The sequence below is a fragment of the Schistocerca gregaria genome, chromosome 3 (assembly GCF_023897955.1).
Source record: "Schistocerca gregaria isolate iqSchGreg1 chromosome 3, iqSchGreg1.2, whole genome shotgun sequence".
Lineage (NCBI taxonomy): Eukaryota > Metazoa > Arthropoda > Insecta > Orthoptera > Acrididae > Schistocerca > Schistocerca gregaria.
In genome coordinates, this window is record NC_064922.1 from 312224763 (window position 1) to 312248899 (window position 24137).

Here is a 24137-nt window from a genome sequence, read left to right on the forward strand (position 1 = left end):
AAAATTCTGAAATACAAAGGCTACAGCAGCATGTTACACGTCTGGCATGAGTCTGCAGCTCAAGGCGGAGTGTGCCAGTAGGTATGGAAATCTGCTGCGAGTCTTCTAGAGGAATACAGCCTCAGCACTGTGTCCATCCCTGCAAGAGTAGGCATACAGCACCAGCGAGCCCACCTAGGCATATGTGGTTGAGCAGCTGCACAGACCTGCTATCAAACAGTTGCCCTCCCAGGCAGAAGGCTGGTTGCGATATGAGGGAGCTGCAGGCTGGTCTAAAGTTCAATGGTAGTGCTGGAGTATGCCTGCAGTTGGTGGATGCTTGCTGCTTGCATGACCATGTCACACCAACCTGTGTACATTTCCCCTCGTAGATGTGGCTGCCAGATTGCGATACCTTTGGCTAAAAATGATGGGTAATTATCCTTTCTACTTGTATTGCCAAAGCATCACTTCCAACCATGAACGTCAAAGCTAGCCAATATCATGTGTGTAGTAACCAACCTGCTAATGCTCCAATTTCCGTGCATTTCTGCTGTGTTGATGTTACTGTGTAGCTGGATCCTTGCTCAGCCCACCATGTGGACATCGACTCACTGAACTGCTGTATTTGGACACAATGGTGTTTTGGCCTGCTCTGCACTTCACCACTCCCACGGTATTTTGCAACAGCCAAGGTCATGTCACTATTTTACTCAGGTGCATTGAAAATTAGTAGCAGCACTACACTTTCAATGAATTTCTAAGAGGGTCACCTAAACCAGAAGACATGCTGTATTGGAAAAGAAAGCATTCTTTGTCAGGGTAGGCAAGTGATGCTGAGGGAGGGAGGGACAAAATGATCAGAAAATGATCACAGTTGCACAGGTCATCATGGACTAAACAATGGATGGATGAGAGAAGACATGGGCTGCAAATGGAAAAATCAATGGCCGAATAAGATCCATACGGCACACTGAAGTGCATAAGAACACCAGACGAAGATCGAGCTCTGTGAGCAAGTTTTCAATAGCTTTTCTGTAGCCAGTGGTCATAGTTCCATCTCACAAAGGGTTACAGCTCTTAAGTCATCCTAATATTAGGAAGAGTGGCGGAGCAGAGGAAACAGAGCAGACAATGCATCCTAGGACACTTCACTGTCAAGAGGTAGATAAACATTACAGGTGGTAAATTCCAGGTATGTCTTCACAAAAACAGTCACTGTCTCCAAAGTCATATTGAGTGGTGCATGTTCGTTGTAAATAGAGTCCAAAACATACTTGCAGACACTCTTTCATAATCAGAATGATTTTTAAAATAGCCACGGAGGACAGAGGTCCGAGTTGCTGGGAACCAAGTTTCCTGGAAGGCAATGCAAAAAGGAGGGGAAACACACAAAAGATGTCATAGCTCAGCCAAATGACAGGAGGAACCATTACATCTTCACAGATGATCACATCATCAGTATCCTGTGGGGGTGAGAAGAGATCGAGGAGGCAGAACATGCCTTAGGGCTACCTGCTGCCAGTGATTGTGAAGATACACTAGCAATACACATTTGTTCCAAATGAAGGTGTGTGTGTGTGTGTGTGTGTGTGTGTGTGTGTGTGTGTGTGTGAGGGGGGGGGGGAGGGGGGGTTCTGGGGCAATAGGGGCAGCCAGGAGTGTCACCTCAGATACAGAAGCAGAAAACATGGGGTCTGGCAACATGGGGATAATCAAAATCTCCCTTTTTTTAAAAAAGGGAGGATACCCTCCAACCAGCAGAGGAATGGGTGTAATTAAAAGTCCCCGAGGGCCATACATAAAAGACATGGAGGGTGTTGCCACATTCACTTAAGAGGATAACATCATCATTCCAGTAGATAAGTCATCATCATACATGTAGGAGTAGATAATCTTATTTCTTCTTGGCCTCTTGATGTGTGAAGCAGTGAAGGGTCTTATATTCATGGATCTTTTTTTCTGTTCGAAAAGGGTGCAGTCTAGTAAAAAGTGGGAATGGTGCTCCCTGCTGCTGCCACAAATAGGGTTAAAGGTGCAAGGAGTGTTCATGTGCAACTGATGACCACAATCCCTACAGATGGGGGCTGGCATTGCAACATGAAGATGTGTCCAAATCGCACACATTTGTGGTACTGCATGGGATGAGTACATGGCTTGACATCACACCGTCTTGACCTCCTCAGGCAATGAGTCACCTTCAAAGGTCATGATGGAAGGCTACAGTGTCCAGTCATCTTTTGATCCCTACCGCATGAGAGGCACAATTCACACATCATTCCAAACTAGCATGCTAGTCGTCATCAGTCTGTAAAAGCAGATCTCAGTGGAAAATTATACCACACTCAGACTTTTATGGGATGTTGTAGTGACAGGAATCTCATGCAGCTTGTTGCAGATGAGCAGCACCTGTGACTGAGTAGAGGAAGTCATTTAAAGTAAAACAGCCACTTTTCATTTCTGAAATCACTGCCCCTTCCCCAAACCTGCCCTTGAGGTGTTCAACAAAGAACAATGGCTTTTTAGTCAAAAAGGAATCCCCATCCATCCTACAGCAAACCAAGTATTAAAGGGGGGGAGGAGTATTTATCACCTTGTCTATGAGCCCTATGTTCCTACAACAATTTAGCTGATAATTCTCTGCAATGTAATATGTCTTAATTCAGTAGAGACTGCTGGAGCTGTGCAGCCACCAGCAGAAGAAAGTTTAAAGTATGAATCTTTGAGCACAGTACCACCCACACTGAATAGGGGCTCTGCCCATGGATGTCACCCCGCCACAGCAACGATTACCTGGCCAGTAAACGACCGCCCAGAGTCCCCATGCCCCAGCCATGATGGGCACACACTCCTTGGCATGCATTGGAGTTTCCAACTGAAGGAAACTGGTCCATATTTGACCATGAGCTCTGCATGATCTATGACTCACTCAAAAATGTTAGGCTTATAGCTGGTGGTACACAATGCAACCTTGTAACTGACTATATGCTGATTGTATATGCCTTTCATTAAAAGGTAGACAAGTCATCACAGTACCAGTTTTGGAATCCAGATTTCATTGAACAGTTCACTACAACATGTTGATGGTAGGCAGAATAGACCAGGATGTGCACGTTTTGCACAAATGATATTTTAAAGGAACTTCACTTCATAGTAATTGCTAACCCCCAGGCAAAGACAATGAACTGAAGATATTCCTTGAAGCATCACCAGGCTTATAGCTCTGGCATAAATAACATACCACTATATTTCGATGAAACATCATCATAAGCACAACAGTTCATTACAGCATATTCAAACAGCAAGCACTCTCCTCTCTCCACAACCTTTCTCATCTATGAGTTTGGGCTACTATATGAGCAGTGAAAAAGGAATTTGTTTGGCCAGATATCAAGGGGGACAAGAATAATCTGGCATGTTACTGCTTCACTAAGTACTTTTACACCACTGGTCACCTTGGCATACCTCTTTGTGTCTATACTGGTCAAGAAAAAACTGAGTCATACCACTTCAAAGTGCTCTCACCATTGCTGGGCAGGACCTGAGACAGAACTCCAAGGACTGAGATCAGATCTTGACATATCCATATTTGATCACTCTGGCACATAAGATTGTTATATTACATCAGCAGCAAGCTACACCTGTGCCTAATCATGCATGCATCACATTCCCAACTATGGGCAACAAGTGAAATTTGAGCCCATTTAGATAAGACTTAATCAAAAAGTTTACATTTCACATACATCTGAACTAATCAGGACAAAATTTTATTCCCATGTCACCAGCAACTTATAACCATACATTCAGAGTTATCCTGCAAACTGCTTGTTTAGGAAGCCATGTTTACTGGAAGGTGTTTTCTTCCATTGCCACATACAATCCTTTGTGGCAACTCTTGCTGTTATGACACAATACATATATATATATGACATAATGTAATTGGTCAGATAAAAACTACTCACAAAGTGGCAGCAGAAGACATACACATAAAAGGAGGTCATAATTAGGAAAGCTTTCAGAGCCAGTTTTTCCTCCTTTTGGCAGAAGGGTTGAAGGGGACGAAAGAGGAGTGAAGGGGAAAGGACTGGAGAGGTCTAGGAAAAGGGACAGATTTTGGTAAAGTCACCCAGAATCATGGATCAGGGGAGATTTACTGGACGGGATGAGAAGGAAAGACTAATTGTTGGGGACTGCACCAGACAAGATTTGAAAACCTGGTGGAAGACGAAGTAATATGGAAGACAGAGATTGCAGCTAAAACATTGGATACGAGCTAATACAAATGAAAATTCCTCTCCCACCGGCACTGTCTCCTTCACTCATTTCCTACACCTGTCCTGTCACTGTTAACTACGTCCCACTCCCACTGTGTCCCTACCATTCTCTCACACTGCCAATGTATCCTTCACTCTTTCTATATTAAACCATTGTCTCCTACCTTACTTTTCTGTCTCTTTCCTATTGTCATTGTCTTCTCCTCTTTCAGCATAAGAAAGTGTGAATTGTTCACATGGCAAATTCTTGGTAAAAATTTTTTAAGGTGCTGAGGAAGTTAGATTGAGGAAGCTGGTACCCAACTTCTCAGTCAATCTTTTAAATAAACAAGAACATATTTCCATTGCTTGTGCTCCAATCAGAGCATTTTTTCCATGATTACCTTCTTTTCCCTACTGCACCAGAGAATGTCACTCTTATGAAAAGAAATGTGTTTGTTAGTAAAATTTAGATAGTTTACTTATGTGAAATTGAAATCACTCAAAACTAATTTTACACCTGATTTTAAATGCAAAAAGAAAGTGTGCACGCTTTAGTACGACAACATGAGGTTCCCAGCACTGGAGACACTATACAGCATGTCACTCCATGACACATCACTTTATAAACTACACTGTTGCCTCACACCGAATCTAACATGCATATTTTAGTTGCACACATGCGATAAATTTGAACCTCTGTACCTCAGAAACAGATACAAACATCAAGATGGGGGGGAAAAGGGGGGCAACTGGGGGAAAAGGGGGGCAACGGGGGGAAAGGGGGGGCAACGGGGGGAAAGGGGGGAAAGGGGGAAAAGGGGGGAAAGGGGGGGAAAAGGGGGGAAAGGGGGGGAAAAGGGGGAAAGGGGGGGAAAGGGGGGACAACGGGGGTAAAGGGGGACAACGGGGGGGAAAGGGGGACAACGGGGGGAAGGGGGACAACGGGGGGGACAAGGGGGACAACGGGGGGGACAAGGGGGACAACGGGGGGGACAAGGGGGACAACGGGGGGGACAAGGGGGACAACGGGGGGGACAAGGGGGACAACGGGGGGACAAGGGGGACAACGGGGGGGAAAAGGGGGACAACGGGGGGGAAAAGGGGGACAACTGGGGGGAAAAGGGGGGCAACGGGGGGAAAGGGGGGGCAACGAGGGGAAAAGGGGGGGAAAAGGGGGGAAAAGGGGGGAAAAGGGGGGAAAAGGGGGAAAAGGGGGAAAAGGGGGAAAAGGGGGAAAAGGGGGAAAAGGGGGGAAAGGGGGGAAAAGGGGGAAAAGGGGGACAACGGGGGAAAAGGGGGACAACGGGGGAAAAGGGGGACAACGGGGGAAAAGGGGGACAACGGGGGAAAAGGGGGACAACGGGGGAAAAGGGGGACAACGGGGGAAAAGGGGGACAACGGGGGAAAAGGGGGACAACGGGGGAAAAGGGGGACAACGGGGGAAAAGGGGGACAACGGGGGAAAAGGGGGACAACGGGGGAAAAGGGGGACAAGGGGGGAAAAGGGGGACAAGGGGGGAAAAGGGGGACAAGGGGGGAAAAGGGGGACAAGGGGGGAAAAGGGGGACAAGGGGGGAAAAGGGGGACAAGGGGGGAAAAGGGGGACAAGGGGGGAAAAGGGGGACAAGGGGGGAAAAGGGGGACAAGGGGGGAAAAGGGACAAGGGGAAAAGGGACAAGGGGAAAAGGGACAAGGGGAAAAGGGACAAGGGGAAAAGGGACAAGGGGAAAAGGGACAAGGGGAAAAGGGACAAGGGGAAAATTGGGGTGGGGGGACAGAGGAAGTGGGAAGGGCAAGAAAAGTGGCGTGAAGGGGAATAGGAGAGAGAAAAGAAAGGCGGGAGGGGGAATAGGAGAGAGTAAAGAAAGGAGGGCGGGAGGGGGAATAGGAGAGAGTAAAGAAAGGAGGGAGGGAGGGGGAATAGGAGAGAGTAAAGAAAGGTGGGAGGGGGAAGGAAAGGATGTTGTGAGCATAACGGATTTACATCTGGCAGAACATTATGGTAGCTCATGCAAAAAGAGGGGGTCTCACACCAAAATTACAAAAGGAAAATTATGTAAAAATTATTGTTAAATATTAAGAGCATAGAATAACAGATGTGCAGACTGTAAAAGGTATAAAAAAGTAAAATTATAGAAGTGGAATTACATGAAGTAACTAACTGAATAACTGTTGTCATCTTCAGTCCAAAGACTGGGTTGATGCAACTCTCCATGATACTCTACCCTGTGCAAGGCTCTTATATCTGAGTAGCTACTGGAACCCATATTCTTCTGTATCTGCTTGCTGTATTCATCTCTTGGTCTCCCTCTACAATTTTTATCCTCCATGCTTCCCTCCAGTACTAAATTGGTGTCCCGTTGATGCCTAACTATGTGTCCTATCAACTGATCCCTTCTTCTAGTCAAGTCATGCCAAAAATTCCTCTTCTCCCTCATTCTGTTCAGTACCTCCTCATTAGTTACATGATGTAATCTTCAGCATTCTTCTGTAGCACCACATTTCAAAACCTTCTATTCTCTTTTTTGACTGAACTGTTTATTGTCCATATTTCACTTCCATACATGGCTAAACTCCATACAAGTACTTTCAGAAAAGACTTCTTAACACTTAAAACCATACTCAATGTTAACAAATTTCTCTTCTTCAGAAACGCTTCACTTGCCATCACCAGTCTACATTTTATATCATATCTACTTTGACCATCATCAGCCACTTTGTTGCCCAAATAGCAAAACTCACTTTAAGTGTCTCATTTCCTAAAATAATTCCCTCAGCATCAGCTGATTTAATTGGACTACATTCCAATATCCACATTTTGCTATTGTTGATGTTCATCTTACATCCTCCTTTCAAGACCCTGTCCATTCTGTTCGACTCCTCTTCCAATTCCTTTGCTCTCTCTGACCTCAAAGTTTTTATATCTTCTCCCTGGACTTTAAGTCCTACACCAAATTTTCTTTTGTTTTGTTTATTGCTTGCTCAATACACAGATTGAATAACATCAGAATAGGCTTCAACACTGCCTCACTCCCTTTTCAATCATTGCTTCAGTTTTTTGTCCCTTGACTTTTTTAACTTTTGTAAATAGCCTTTTACCCTGCTATCGTTAGGATTTGAAAGAGAGTATTTCAGTCAACATTGCCAAAAGCTTTCTCTAAATCTACAAATTCTATAAACATAGGTTCACCTTTCATTAATTTAACTTCTATGAGAAGTCGTAGGGTTGGTACTGCCTGGCATGTCCCTACATTTCTCCAGAATCCAAACTGATCTTCCCTGAGATTAGCTTTTACTAGTTTTTCCATCTGTCTGTAAAGAATTCACGTTAGTATTATGCAACCATGGCTTATTAAACTGATACTGATTATTAAACTGATAGTTCAGTAATTTTCACACCTGTCAGAAACTGCTTTCTTTGGAACTGGTATTATTATATTCTTCTTGAAGTGTGGTGGTGGTGGTGATTGGTTTGTGGTGTGCTCAACGGTGCAGTCATCAGTGCTCATACAAAGTCCCAATGTTTTCACAGTCCAATCTAGCCACAATCACAAATGATGATGATGATTATGAAATGATGAGGACAGCACAAACACGCAGTCCCCAGGTAGAGCAAAACCCCAACCCGACAGAATTTAACCTGGGATCCCATGATCCAGAGACAGCAATGCTAGCCACTCGAGCTGCGGACCTGAAGTCTGAGGGTATTTCACCTCGCTCATACATCTTGCTCACAAGACGGAAGAGTTTTTACATGGCTGACTCTCCCAAGGCTATCAACAGTTGTGATGGAATAACATCTATTCCTGGGTCCTTGTTTTGACTTAGGTCTTTCAGTGCTCTGTCAAATTCTTCATGCAGTATCATATCTCCCTTCTCATCTTCATCTGCATCCCCCAGTTCCATAATATTGTCCTCAAGTTTATCTCCCTTGTACAGACCCTCTACGAAGGCCTTCCACCTTTCTTCTTTCCCTTCTTTGCTTAGGGCAGGTTTTCCATCTGAGCTCTTGATATTCATACAGGTGGTTCTCTTTTCTCCAAAGGTCTCTCTATTTTTCCTGTAAGCAGCATCTATCTTACCTCTAGAGATGCTTTTACATCCTTCCATTTGTCCTCTAACAATTCTTGCTTAGCCACTTTGCACTTCCTGTCGATCTCATTTTTGAGACGTTTGTATTCCCTTTTGCCTGTTTCATTTGCTGCATTTTTATATTTTCTCCTTTCATTAATTAAATTTTATATCTCCTGTATTACCCAATGATTTCTATTAGTTTTCATCTTTCTACATACTTGCTGCCTTCAGTATTTCATCTCTCAAAGCTGACAATTCTTCTTCTATTGTTTTCCTTTCCCCTGTTCTTTTCCATCATTCCCTAATGTTCCCTCTTAAACTCTCGACAACCTCTGATTTTTTCAGCTTAACCAGGTCCAATCTCCTTAAATTCCTATCTTTTTCCAGTTTCTTCAGTTTTGATCTACAGTTCATAACCAATAAATTGTGGTCAAAGTCCGCATCTGCCCCTGAAAACATCTTAAAATTTAAAGCCTGTTACCTAAATCTCTGTCTAATCATTGTATAATCAGCTTGAAACCTTCCAGTGTCTCTAGGCCTTTTCCACACATACAACCTCTTTTCATAATTCTTAATTCAAGTGTTAGCTATGAATAGTTACACTCAGTGCAAAATTCTAAATTCCAGTTCCCCATGACTATTAAATTTTCATCTCCCTTAACTACCTGAATAATTTCTTTTGTCTCGTACTTTTCTTCAATCTCTTCATCAACCGCAGATCTAGTTGGCATATAAATTTGTGCTACTGTGGTAGGTGTAGGCTTTGTGTGCATGTTGGCTACAATAATCGGTTCACTATGCTGTTCATAGCAGCTTGTCTGCATTCCTATTTTTTTTATTCATTATTAAACCTACTCCTGCATTACCCCTATTTGATTTTGTATTTATAAACCTTTATTCACCAGGCCAGAAGTCTTGTTCCTCCTGCCACCAAACTTCACTAATTCCCACTGTATCTAACTTCAACCTATCCATTTCCTTTTTTAAATTTTCTAAGGGATCTGACATTCCACACTCATCTGCACAATGCCAGCTTTGTTTTCCATGACAATGACGATGTCCTGAGTAGTCCCTGCTCAGAGATCCGAATGGGGGACTATTTTGCCCCCAGAATATTTTATTCAAGAGGATGCCATCACACAGTAGAGCTGCATGCCCTTAGCAAAAATTACGCTGGCTTTGTCCTGTTTTCAGCCATTTGCAGTACCAGCACAGCAAAGCCATTTTGGTTGATATTACGTGATCAGTTCAGTCAATCATCCAGACAGTTGCCTCTGCAACTACTGAAAAGACTGCTGCCTCTCTTCTGAAACTGAATTAAGTATCTTAAAATATTAAAAAGTGCAAAGCACTGGAAGCATAAAACTACAAAATGTGTAAAAACTACAAAATGTGTAAAAACTACAAAATGTGTAAAAACTACAAAATGTGTAAAAACTACAAAATGTGTAAAAACTACAAAATGTGTAAAAACTACAAAATGTGTAAAAACTACAAAATGTGTAAAAACTACAAAATGTGTAAAAACTACAAAATGTGTAAAAACTACAAAATGTGTAAAAACTACAAAATGTGTAAAAACTACAAAATGTGTAAAAACTACAAAATGTGTAAAAACTACAAAATGTGTAAAAACTACAAAATGTGTAAAAACTACAAAATGTGTAAAAACTACAAAATGTGTAAAAACTACAAAATGTGTAAAAACTACAAAATGTGTAAAAACTACAAAATGTGTAAAAACTACAAAATGTGTAAAAACTACAAAATGTGTAAAAACTACAAAATGTGTAAAAACTACAAAATGTGTAAAAACTACAAAATGTGTAAAAACTACAAAATGTGTAAAAACTACAAAATGTGTAAAACTACAAAATTGTAAAAGTGAACTGTCTGAAGCAACTAAAATGGCAAGGAACAGGATGTGACAGTTGTATGTAACTGTAATTGTTTCTACTGGTGACAATGTACAGTTTTTCAGTGTTCACAGAGGCCAATATGCACAACGGCTTTCTGCGATAATGGCATGCAAGCCGATGCGTTGCTTTTCTCTCTTCTCAATGAGTGAGGCTGTTGCTTATACATGCACTGTCTCTACAGGGATAATTGGGAGAAGCCTTCAAATATGCTAGAAAAATTGTTCTGATGATTTAATGTGTTGCTAAGTTCTTGTAAGTAGTGTGTGAAATCTCAGTTTCTCCCAACACTGTCAAGAGATATCCCTTAGTTCATTGTGTAGCACTTCCAGATGCGTATAAATGATTTAACAGAATGCTTTGATGTTAGCAGATGTTCGCCAAACACTGTTTTATTACCATAAATTGAAGCACGTTCTTTGAAACGTGTTTTAAACATCTTACCTTCTTGACCTATGTAATTTTTTGGGCAGTATCCATACTTCATTTAATACACTCCTGCTTCCACCAATTTGGAGGCTTTTTATTCATGTGGTGCTTCAATATGAAGGAAAAATGTCATCAGTCTTAAACCCTACACTTAAATTGATACTACAAAAGTGTCCAGCAATTACTTCCGACACCAGTCCTTAACAACTTGTGGAAATTAATATGATTTTATTGACTGCCTGTCCATCTGTTACCATACTAACACTGATTTTATACTGTTCTGCTTTTTGATTTTCTGTAGCTTCTTTGTTACTGTTGAAACCACATACCTGTTGCTTACTGCAGCATGTTTTGTCACATCAAGTTTATGTTCCTCTCTTGCTCGCTTAATGGCAGTTTTAGTAACTTTACACTTTTAATATTTTAAGACACACAATCCAGTTTTAGTTACTTCTCATAATTCCATTTCTACAACTTTACCATTTTGTACCTTTTCCAGTTTACACATCAATTGTTCTACACCAGTGATCCTAAATCTAGAGGTAATAAACCCTCCACCCCCCAAAGATGAACATGAAATTTCTTGTGGGATAAAACAAAAGATCAATTGTGTTTTGGTCCTGAAACTAAATTAATTTTAGCATAAGACTTTTGTTTTACACTAGTTTCTATAACGTCTTGCAAAATGTAAATCCATCTGTTATGGTCATGACATCCCTCTCAGTCCCCCCTCCCTGCCTTCCCACTCCCCGTCTCCCAATCCCCTCACTCCACTATTTCCCTCCTGCTCCTCTTCTCCTTTTCCCCTCTCCCCTCCTTCCACCAGTTACCTATTTAAAATGGGAATGACAGCTGCATACCACAGTACTCTGATATGCAGTTCTGACACAGGCAGGATGGGTTGCTGACATGACTGCACAAAGAAATTTAACAGGTATGTACAATAATTTACTATATTTTGTAAAATAATAGACACTATATATTTAGTGTTGCCTTCTTTCTACATCTGAAGATGATCCAAGGAGCTCAAAAGTTGTCATCTATATAAAATGAAGTTGCCTGCTCACTTCTGTATTTATGTTCAATATAATCTCAGAAACTACTGTATGAATTTTGATCGGGTTTTGACTAATAAGACATGCCGACTTACAGACACGCTTACAGATACACTGACTACAACGATTCATGAGGAAGGTCATGTATAAAGCTTTTACGAAAAATTTGTGGAAATTGGCTGAACTATGAATAATTAAAATCTGCTACCACTGTGAAAATAATGGCACTCTCGTTTACTGATACAGCAACTGCAACTCTGAACAGCAGCAAAGCTTGAGCAGAGTCCATGTTGGGCCAGGTGGTTTGCTGATAAAATGCTTGCCTCAGAACTGAAAGGCTGCGAGATCAAACTCTGGTTGGACATGGATTTTTTACTGACTTTTAGCCTAGCATTCACCTCTCAATGATGTGGACATTCACCAGAAACAGAATGTTGTTTGGATTCCATGTTAAACTGTGGGTGTCATTTACATAAGTAGAATAGGAGTAGTATTTGGTAGTCTAGTGGTAATGTTTGCACTTGGTAATGAAAACAGTGTGGGATTGGACTACCAATTACTTTATCTTTCTTTTTTAACCTAGTGATTATCTCTCAATGATAAGGAGATTTGGCACAAACAAAACATGTTTCGGAGTCCGTATTTAACTGTAGATCACCTTTTACCAGTTGGATAACTGGCTAGGGAGACACAACTCACCAAAGCAACATCCAATTGGAACACTTATACCAGGTCATTGAGCCACACAAAATAATCTATACATATACACATACATTCTTCTTCTTCAACCTATATATGAAGGGTGATCTCAGGAACTACTGTAGGGGTTTTGATGTTTTCATTAATAAATGAATTGATTCAACAGAGAGGTGCTTGTATATAACACACAAATATTTGATACAACTGGATGAACTATGATGAATTACAGTTCCCCTGCATGTTTGTTTTCTGTATGCATGGATAGTATAGGGCCCTCTGCACACTTTTACAACTTCTACGCTACTGTAGGTGGGACTTGACAGAGAAAGCATGGTGGGAAGTGGTTGGTTGGTTTGTGGGATTGAAGGGACCAGACTACAAGGGCTTTTGGTCCCTTTTTCCATGAACTTTAAACACCCATAAAGAATAAAAACAAACAATGGAGATGACAAGGGACAAGACAGAGACACAGACCAGACAAAAGGAATTAAAATCACACAGAGTGGACAGTGGTTGGCTGACCATGAAAACAAAAAAAGAAGAGCCAACCACCAAGAAACACACTAAAAACCACCATCTAAAACTGTAGGCCAAAGGCCAGACTCGACACAAAAAAGGACACAAACCTGTAGATTGAGCGATAAAAGCCCCCTGCACGAATAAAACTCAAAACTAGGTTTGCCATTGCAGCGTCATCCGATAAAAGTGCAGGGACAGCGTATCAGGCAGTGCAAACGTCTCTGCCTGAGTGCAGTTAGAAATGGACAGGCCAACAAGATGTGGACCACTGTAAACACTGATCCACAGCAGCAGAGAGGTGGGTCCTAACAGTGCAAGAGATGACTGTGCATCAGCCAGGTGTGGCCAATGTGGAGCTGGCAGAGAACAACTGAGTCCTTGCGGGAGACTCGTAATGAGGAGCCCCACACACCGGTAGTCTCCTTGGTGCCCCAAAGTTTGTTGGGTGAAGGCACGGTGTGCCATTCTTCACACCAGATGCAAAGTACCTTCTGCGGCAAAACTGACCTGAGGTCGCTCTCCAAAAGGCCAATCTCCAAGGCTGGTGCACCGACAGCCTGTTTGGCCAGTGTCAACATGTTCATTTCCCGGGATGCCGACATGACCCGGGGTCCACAAAAAGGCCACAGAGCGGCCGCAACAGGCATGAGTATGGAGGGACTCCTGGATATCCATCACCAGACGAGAGTGAGGGAAACACTGGTCTACAGCTCGTAAACTGCTCAGGGAGTCACTACAGATAACGAAGGACTCACCTGAGCAGGAGCGGATATACCCTAGGGCACGAGAGATGGCGACCAGCTCAGCAGTGAAAACACTGGAGCCGGCCGGCAATGAATGTTGTTCATAATGATCCCCTAGAGTAAGAGCATAACCAACATGACCAGCAACCATCGAACTGTCAGTATAGACAACATCAGAGCCTTGAAACGCGGCAAGGATTGAAAGAAAGCGGTGGCGGCGGAGGGCCTAAGGAGGGACTGAGTCCTTCGGGCCCTGTGCCAAATCGAGCCGAAGGTATGGGTGGGGCACACACCATGGGATTAGATGTATATAGGCCCGAAAAACAAGTGGGATAGGGAAAAACTCAAGCCCAGAGAGAAGAGCCCGGACACTGAGATTGTACACCCTGATTTGAGCCGCCAGTCTGGCAGATGGACAATCGAGTTGTGGAACAGCAAACGATAATTGGGATGTCCAGGCGAGCTAAAAGCATGGGCAGTGTAAGTGGCCAGCAATTGTTGGTGCCGGAACTGCAATGGAGGGACACCAGCCTCCACAAGTATGCTAGTGGCAGGGCTTGTGTGGAAAGCTCAAGTGGCGAGTCGGATTCTGCTGTGAAGGATGGGGTCAAGCAACCATAATGCGGAAGGGGATGCCGAACCATAAGCCATGCTCCCATAATCGAGATGGAACTGGATTAATGCCTGGTATAGCCGTAAAAGGGTAGACTGATCAGCACCCCAGCTAGTGTCACCCAAGCAACAAAGAGCGTTAGGATACCACCAGCACATTTGTTTAAGCTGCCGAATATGAGGGGGCCAAGTCAACCAGGTATCAAAAACCAATCCCAAAAACCAATGTGTCTCCACCATTGAAACAGGTTCACCTCAAGATAAAACTGTGGCTCAGGGCGAACAGTGAGACACCGGCAGAAATGCATAACACAGGTCTTGGCAGCCGAAAACTGGAAGCCGTATGCTACAGCCCAAGACTGTACCTTGTGGATAGCACTCTGCAGCTGCCTTTCAGCAGCTGCAATGCCAGTGGAGCTTTAATATAGACAGAAGTCATCAGCATACAAGGAAGCTGAGACAGATGTTCCCACCGTTGCAACGAGCCCATTAATTGCAACTAAAAAGATGCAGACACTCAAGATGGATCCTTGTGGGACCCCACTGAACTCAGGAGGAACTATGGGAGGCTGCAACTTGCATGCAGAAGGAACCAAGTGACAGAAAATTTTGTATGAAAATCGGGAGCAGACCCCGAAGACCCAACCCATGAAGCGTAGTGAGGATGTGATGTCGCCATGTCGTATCATATGCCTTCCGCATGTCAAAAAAGACACCAACCAGATGCTGATGGCGGGCAAAGGCCGTATGGATGGCAGACTTCAGGCTCACCAGATTCTTGGTGGCAGAGCAGCCCTTAAGGAACCCACCCTGAGTTGGAGCCAGGAGGGCTCGAAACTCAAGAAGCCAACTCAACCTCTGGCTCACCATGCATTCAAGCAACTTACAAAAAATGTTGGTGAGGCTAATGGGGTGGTAGCTGTCCACCTCCAGTGGGTTCTTGCCAGGTTTCAACACTAGGATTACGATGCTTTCCCGCCACTGTGACGAGAACTCGCCCTCAACCCAGATATGGTTGAAAAGATCTAGGAGGCATCCCTGGCACTCCACCAAGAGGTATCTGAGCATCTGACAGTGGATGCAATCTGGCCTGGGAGCCGTATCAGGGCAAGCAGCTAGGGCACTTTGGAATTCCCACTCTCTGAATGGAGCACTGTACAAGTCAGAGTGGTGTGTGTGGAATGAAGGCTCCGACGTTCCAACCTCTCTCTCAGGGAGCGGAAGGCCAGTGACTAATTCACAAAAGCGAAACTCTGAGCAAAATGCTCCGCTAAATGGTTTGCAATTGTATTGGAGTCAGAACAGACTGCTCCATTCAGCAGAAATGCAGGTACGCTGATGGGTGTCCGATAGCCATCGAGTTGCCTAATCTTGGCCAAAACATGCGATGGAGAGGTACAGAGACCAATGGTGGAGACATACCTTTCCTACCACTCCTGTTTGCGTCAGTGAATGAGGCGGCAGACTTGCACATGGAGCTGTTTAAAGGCGTTGAGGTGTTCCAATGAGGGATGCCGCTTGCGATGCTGGAGGGCCCACCTGCGATCTTTAATCATCTCAACGATCTCGGGCAACCACCAAGGCACAGTCCTCCGCTGAGGGGACCCAAAAGAACAGGGAATAGCAGATTCTGTGGCAGTAATGATGCCGGTGGTCACCGAGTGAACCACTTCATCAATGGCATCACTGGAAAGAGGCTCAATAGTGGCAACGGAGGTGAACAAGTCACAGTCAGTCTTATTCGTTGCCCATCTGCAGGGGTGCCCAGAAGATTGACACTGTGGCAGTGACAGAAAGATTGGGAAGTGGTCACTACCACACCAGTTGTCACGCACACTCCACTGGGCAGTCAGTAATAGGCTAGGGCTGCAGATTGAAAGGTCAATGGCTGAGTACGTGCCATGCGCCAATCTGAAATGTGTGTAAGCACCATTATTTACAAGAGAAAGGTTGAGCTGTGCCAACACTTGCTTAATGACACTGCCTCAGCCTGTTGCCACTGATCCACCCTACAGAGGGTTATGGGCATTGAAGTTGCCCAGTAACAGAAGGGGTGGCAGCAATTTGGCTATCAGTGAAGCCAGGACATTATGAGGGACAGAACCGTCTCGTGGAAGATAGAGACTGCAGACAGTAACAACCTGAGGCATCCACAGCCGAGCAGTGACAGCCTCTAAAGGTGTTTGTAGAGGGACACACTCACTGTAAAGAGAGTGAAGGTCGTAGATGCACACGTTACCAGATACCCTCTCATAAGCTGCCCGGTTCTTAGAATAACCCTGACAGCCATGGAGGGCAGGGGTTCGCATCATGAGAAACCAAGTTTCCTGAAGAGCAGTGTAGAGGAAAGGGTCTCTGCAAGATGGTGGGAAAAACCACTGCAGTTCCACTGGAGGATGACATTGTCCATGGCTGAGAAAGGTGTGAAGGGAGCAAGGAGGCAGATTACTCTGCTGAGTCACCTGCTGCCACTGATTGAGTACCTGTACCTGTGCAAGTGACATCCATTGTGTTCGAGGACCTGGCGAGATCCAGGTCCTCACCAGATGCCAGAATATCTACCTCGTCCTGAGACGCAGAGCTTGTAGGTTGCGATGGGGTGGGTGCCACTGCAAGTTCCTTGGTCTTAGAGGTCTTCTTCTTGGACTTTTCTTACTGCTCCTTGGGTTCCACTGGCTGGGAGGGCCTCACTGATTCAGTCTCCAGGATGGAGGACGATCGCGAAGCCCTACGACCAGCTGCCGGGTGTCATCCTTCCCACTTGTGGAAACCTGGGAAGGGAGGGACCCAAGGGGCCCCTTGCGAGCGAAAGGAGCTGAAGAAGTTGGACGCTTCTCTGACGAAGAAGCGGGTACGGACGTCCCCGATGCGTGGTGGGGGTGTTGCTCCCAAGAAAGGTGGTGCAGGAGCAACAGGGTGGGTAGTGCATACCACGGTCGAGGGGGCAGGTGGGACCATATGGCTCGGGGAGCCGAATGGAATTCGCTGAACTGATGGAGTTATCATGGTGGTTGTAGCGACGGCATATGAGGCAGTCATTCGCACAGAATGGAGTCATTCATATTTCCTCTTAGCTTCAGTATAGGTCAGTCAGTCCAGGGTCTTATATTCCATGATTTTCCGCTCATTCTGTAAGATCCTGCAGTCTAGCGAGGAAGGGGAATGATGCTCTCTGCAGTTAATACAGATGGGAGGCAGGGCACATGGAGTATTAGGATGTGATGGGCGTCCGCAATCTCCACATGTGAGGCTGGAAGTACAGTGGGAAGACATATGGCCAAACTTCCAGCACTTAAGGCACCGCATCGGAGGAGGGATATAGGGCTTGACATCACAGCCGTAGACCATCACCTTGACCTTCTCCAGCAATGTATCACCCTTGAAGACCAAGATGAAGGCATCGTTAGCAATCTGATTATCCTTCGGACCCCAATGAATGCACCACATGAAATGAACATCCAGACGCTCTAAATGGGCGCGCAGCTCGTCATCATACTGCAAAGGAAGGTCGCTATGGAAAATAATACCCTGGATCATATCCAAACGCTTATGGGGTGTGATGGTAACTGAAACATCCCCAACTTGTCACAAGCAAGTAACCTTCATGACTGGGCAGAGGAGGAGGAGGAGGAGATTTGTGTTTAACGTCCCATCGACAACGAGGTCATTAGAGACGGAGCACAAGCTCGGATTAGGAAAGGATGGGGAAGGAAATCGGCCGTGCCCTTTCGAAGGAACCATCCCGGAATTTGCCTGAAGTGATCTAGGGAAATCACGGAAAACCTAAATCAGGATGGCCGGACGCGGGATTGAACCGTCGTCCTTCCGAATGCGAGTCCAGTGTGCTAACCACTGCGATGACTGGGCAGATGATGCCATTTTTATCACTACTGACCCAGAGCATATTTTGGACAAGCCCTCCACCACCCCAAACTTGTCCTCTAAAATCCCTACAAAGATTGAGGCTTCATTGACATGAAAGAATCCGTATCAGCTCTCGTACAAACTAGGAACCGGGGCAAATAAGTGTCCCTGACCTCCTGAGCCTTTTGCCCCTCCCACGGTGTGGTCAGGGAGGGGAATGATTTGGGATCGTATTTCTGAGTGTTTAATTTAGCCTGAGAACGCTTAGAGACTGCTGGCAGCTGGCCACCAGCAAGAGATGATGTACCATGCTTCATTGCGGGTCATCCACCCTGATGCCACCTACTCCAACCAAGGGCCCTCCCCATGGGCGCCACCCAACCTCAGTAAGGGCCATCTGGCAGCATCGCCATTGCTGGCAGTCCTGATGCCCAGGGAGATAGGCATCTATTCCTTGGCATACGTGGGGAGTTAATGGCGCAGGCATCAGCTGAGCGATCCCTGTGTTGTCAGGGGGCTACAACCAACAGGGTACATGGCTGCCCCACCACAACAGACCGGCTACTGTACTGGATATTAGGTGCAAGGATGTCCATGGTCGTTGTCTCCACAGAAAGCAACACTGCACAGTGCATCATGGAAATCGCACCCACGGAATGTATCCTCGCCCAAGAGATGGAGAACGAGCAGGACTGCAATGCAACGAGAAAGCTGGCTAAAGGTCTCAATGCACGATGGACACAATGCACCACGTAAAGCGCCCTTTCCCAGTTGGCTCGTTCTTCGGAAGAATTTTGAAAGATGGAGGTCAAACAAGAGATGGGACCATCACATAAAAGCCAAAACATGAGAGACTCCTTTTAATCACCTCTTACTAAAGCTTACTACTAAAGGCAGGAATGCCGTGGACCTATTCTTATCCCCGAACCTGCAGACGGCGGGGGGTGGGGGGAGTTAAGTGGAAAATGAAGTTCACATGACAGATACAGTGCAGCATATCAGGATGCAGCTAGCAGTAATACAGTATATGGCAACTACCTATGCATTCCTTGCAGAAAGAGATCATCTCTTGACAATAACACCATACAGGATGGCTCTCCAGACTATCAACTTAGAACTGTTTCCTCAAAAAGACTGAGAAACAAAAAAGGCAGGAACAAAAGCAATGTGTAACGTGCTCTCACAGAGCCAAGAAACTAAATAGAAAATTGTAGTGCAGAATTATAAACCACTGGCATAATGAACATAAAGTAGCACTTTCAGAGCTGCAGCAGAACCTCACTTTTATGATCCAAAAATTATTATTTTCCTGCTGTTGATGACATTTTGTGTTAGTTCCTTTAAATTCTTTAAGTTCAGAATGTTAACTCCCATCTCCATTTGTATTACTGCAATAATAAGTTTCCTGTCATTTACACTTAATGGAATGAGTTAATGAAGAGAGACAAAAACAAAACAAAAAGATGTACAACACTGGAAAAGTATTCACTTTCATGCAGAGTTTACCGAAAAATCTGTAAAATCTTTCTGGAGCTCTGGTGTACCTGTCTTTGAATGTGCAGAAGTCATTAAATGCTGGAATAATTTGCACTGCTAGTGCTATGTCTCCTGACACTATCAACCATAACAGTAACTACATGTGTGTAATGTCCTGCGTAGTCATGATAACGAAAGAAGTGTTAGGTTGGGCTGAGCATTCATAATTAGTTCGAAAAACAGAAACACTAAGAATGTACGAAACCCCCCTCCCCAATCATTGCTCTCGTATGGGCAGGGAGGACAAGATTAGATTAATTACAACACTTACAGAGGCATTTAAACAGTCGCTCTTTTGTGCTCCACATGTGAATGGAATGGGAGATTTAGATGCAGATGAGCTGCAGTAATGCCTCTTCTGCATAATGTATGAACAACCTTCAAACCATCACAGATGTGTCACTTCTTGCAATAAAAAATATGACCCATATGGGAATTATTGGCATATTATTTTGTAATTTTGATTTGCAGGGAGACATTATCAATTGGTGTAAGGCATTTTTTTTTTAACACAGTGATTTTCAAAGTGGTGTTTAGATTGGGAACTAATAGCAAAGACTAAACAATTTAAACATAATCGTATGTGTCGCACATTTTTTGCGTTTCTTTCAGAATATGTCCTGTTTTCTGAAGTGTTGGTTAGGATGGAACTCAACAGTACATCTAAAATTTTAACTTCACATTCCATCTATATTGTGTCCTAGAGAATTATATTTTGTCTGCCATCACAGACCTACATATGTTTAACTTCACAATAAAATTTATAGAATGTATTCTGTCACTGGGTCCACCATATTACATGAACAATCAACATATCCTTTGCCAATCACTATCCAAAGGCTTAGTTTTTGATGTGGATATCAAAATTTTCAATAGTATTTAAGAACCAGAAAACCAACTACAAAAAATTTTTACTAAGGAAAATTGCCAAAATAGCCATATGTTTTGAGAAGTTATTTTATTTAGACAACCAGTTTTGGCATCTCAATAATACCATTTTCAGACCCCTATGCACTCCTGGTACAGAAAAATCAGATATATTGATACCTGCATAACTGGATATTGTGATGATGATTATTTGCAGTGAGGTGTGCTCAATATCATCATGGTGATCAGCACCCTGAGAAAAAATCTGCCTTAACATCAGTATATAGGACACACGTTGCCAAAATATACTGAACTGAAAGTTACAAACCACAAACTTCACAGAGTGGTGGATCCTCCCACTGGAGGAGAAAGCCATGAGTTAAAGAGCTATGTCCAATGCACAGTCTGGTAATCAGAACCTTCTTCCAGGAGTGAGGCTGACACGAAGTCCGCCATACCTGCGTAGTCGATTGGAGAGACCGCAGTTTGCTTTCTGTCACCTGCAAGCACTCCATCTCCCACATAACTCGAGCCCTCAATATCTGGATTCTGTGAATTTGTTTTTGGAGTGTATTCTTCACAGACTTTCCCGGAACTCAAATGCATCAACAGAAACAGAAAACAGTGATAGAAAAAAATTCACTAGAAAAGTTTGAAATTAACTATAATTCTGGATTTTTGAAATCCAGTAGTGTAACATAAACAAGAAATTTAAATGTATTATGAGAAGGAAAATTATTACTCACCATATAGCGAAGACGGTGAGTCACAGATATGCACAACAAAAATACTCTCACAATTATAGCTTTCGGCCGTTAAGACCTTCATGAACAAAAGACAGCCATACGCTTGTGCACACAGTTGCTGCCCCCCCCCCCCCCCCCTTGCCCTTGCCCTTGCCCTCCACACACACACACACACAGCCTCAGGCAACTGAAACCACAAACAGTGTGGTTTCAGCTGCCCAAGTCAGCAGTCGTGTGTGTATAACATTCTCTCTCTCTCTCTCTCTCTCTCTCTCTCTCTCTCTCTCTCTCTCTCTCTGTGTGTGTGTGTGTGTGTGTGTGTGTGTGTGTGTGTGTAAGCAAGAGAGAGAGAGAGAGAGAGAGAGAGAGAGAGAGAGAGAGAGAGAGAGAGAGAGAGATGCCTTGCATATGTCTATATTTTGTTGACTAAGGTCTTAACGGCTGAAAGCTATAATTGTTAGAGTCTTTTTGTTGTTCAGCAACTTTCCTTCTCCAAATTGTTACATCAAATCCTGGATTTTCCGTTTTTAGAAATTTAAATGTTATTTATGTGTCCAAACACAATGTAGGGCATCTACTATGTGCTGAGCTGTTGCCTTATTTTATTCCATTATTTGACTTCTTAATTACAAACACATGTAAATAAAGGACATATAACCACTTCACAAGGCTCGAATCCAAGTAGACAATGCATTCATACAAGTAAAAGACTTTTGCTGAAATGGATTTAAAGGATATTTTGCTATACCTCTCCAGTATCCCGCCACATTCGCTGATCTGTTGTCTTGTACAGAACCCTTTTTTTGCTTCCACCATCTGCAAATTTTACAAGAAGTGGTTCCTTGCACCCAGCCAGCTGGTTGCCATTGAACATCTGTATTATTTGCTCACATTTCTCTTTTGACTCCATTCTGTACAGAAAGGTAAATTAATTACAACCATATAATATGAAACATTCTGAAGACACCATGAAATTAAAAATTTATGTATAGAGTGAATCATCTAACAATAGCACTACAAATATTTTGGACAAGGAAGGCACTGTATGTGTTTTTCACAGAACTGAACTGTACACAAGGGTGTGTATCTGCAGCCAATACACAGATTTTGAGCTGTTTATGAAAGTGCAGTTATTTACAAGTTACAAAATTTGAAATGGGACACTGCTTATTGACAATAAAGTACCATAAATGAGAATGCCTGTGTGTGTGTTGCAAGAAGCTACTTCAAGTAATTTATGGGTTACCCTATTGTGAACAAGGCAAACACTGACAGCTGTTTGTTCCATTCAATTGCTTTGATGCTAGGTGCTGACATTATGTTTGATTACATTATACTGCATGTACACTGTGATTGTACAGCTATGGCCCCGTCTGTTATTTCATAATAGTAGATGCAGTAAATGTGCTTGAAAGATGGTATTTCCCAGTGCATGAAAAGCAGACATGATAATCATTTATGATGGAGGAAAAATGCCACTTGTTCATGTACCACATGAGCCAAAATATATCCCAGTGGACATCAACTATCGTGACAATTATTTGTGAACCTTCTCAAACAATTATGTGCACCTTATAATGTAATGCCTAAAATACGTAACAAAATGACATGTGTGATTGGAGAGGAGTGTGAAAATGTTCTGGGTGCCATAGCAGTAATCCACAAAGTAGTTCCTCTGTAATTGCATGAGGAAGCGGCACGAGTCAGGCAAGTGTACTATGCAATCTGCACTGACAAGTTCCATCCCAATCACATCTCTATCCATGAAGTGCTGCGTAGAAATGATTTTGGATATTGGACACACCCTGTAGATGGACGAGCTTTTATCTGTGGTATGAAATGAAATCAGTTTGAATCTATCTAATAACAATTACGAAAGAGACACAGCTTGAAGCATATTCTATTGAACTAATGGAACAGTTTACAAGAATTTGTACATTTTACAGAGACATTATTCTCACAGTGATAGATGAAATCCATTCATAATAAATTAGTCAAAATTTTGGGAAAAATACTTGTTAAGAATGGCATAACTTATATCCAGAAGCTGAAACACGTAAGGGCACAAAAGATGAATTCAGTAGTAGTAACATTTGAAATATCCTACCCTGTTTCTATATACAGTTTATCAGCAATTGTAATTACATGTTCAGTGGCAACATTATACCAAGTTGTTACAAAGAAAGATAAAACAGTGGCAACACTTCCATTAAAAAACTGCCTGTTCCTATCAAATAACAAATGTAAAGTAATTTTGGAAACACCCAATGAATTGCACATTTTGATAATACTTTTCTTGAACTACAAAATGTGTGATACCACAAAGGAACTATTAGAGCTTTAGATTGGTGAAAAATTCATAGCATTTTTGTATTGCATGTTGGTATTCCAGTTGTTATGTGTTTATTTATCGACTATCATTTTTTATTTGTAGTTCACTGTTACTATCTGAATTAACATAATGTCATTTTCTCAAATGGAGATAGTGAATGGAGCTGTGGACACTAGAAAATGGGGAAATCAGAACATTTCCAACATATTCTTCATTTCAATTCCACTGGGGATTGACAGCAGTGGAGGCAGTCAGAAACATTAGCACCATGCCTGGGGATAATGCGATTGGACAGAGCATGGCAGGAAAGTCATGAAGACTTTCAAGGTTTGATGAAAACTGCTTAGATGGATTCATCCACGATGATCCATGTCAGTGTATTCAAGAACTGACAAATGTAATGAACTGTGATCATTCCAACATCGTGTGATATTTGCATGCAATGCACAGGTTCTAAAATTGGGTGTATGGGTACGTGTGCTCAAAGACAACATCTGCCTGCTCATCAACA

The 24137-nt window shown here is 43.3% G+C and overlaps 1 protein-coding gene across 2 annotated transcripts in view; it reads right to left on the bottom strand.

The window, feature by feature from the left end:
- The window catches only part of LOC126356167 (protein alan shepard), a 394981-nt gene that overhangs the window by 68509 nt on the left and 302335 nt on the right, over nt 1-24137 (bottom strand). For both annotated transcript variants that reach the window (XM_050006925.1, XM_050006924.1), the window contains exon 7: nt 22043-22205. In XM_050006925.1, the coding sequence (XP_049862882.1) occupies nt 22043-22205 (163 nt within the window). The remainder of the gene's footprint in view (nt 1-22042; nt 22206-24137) is intronic.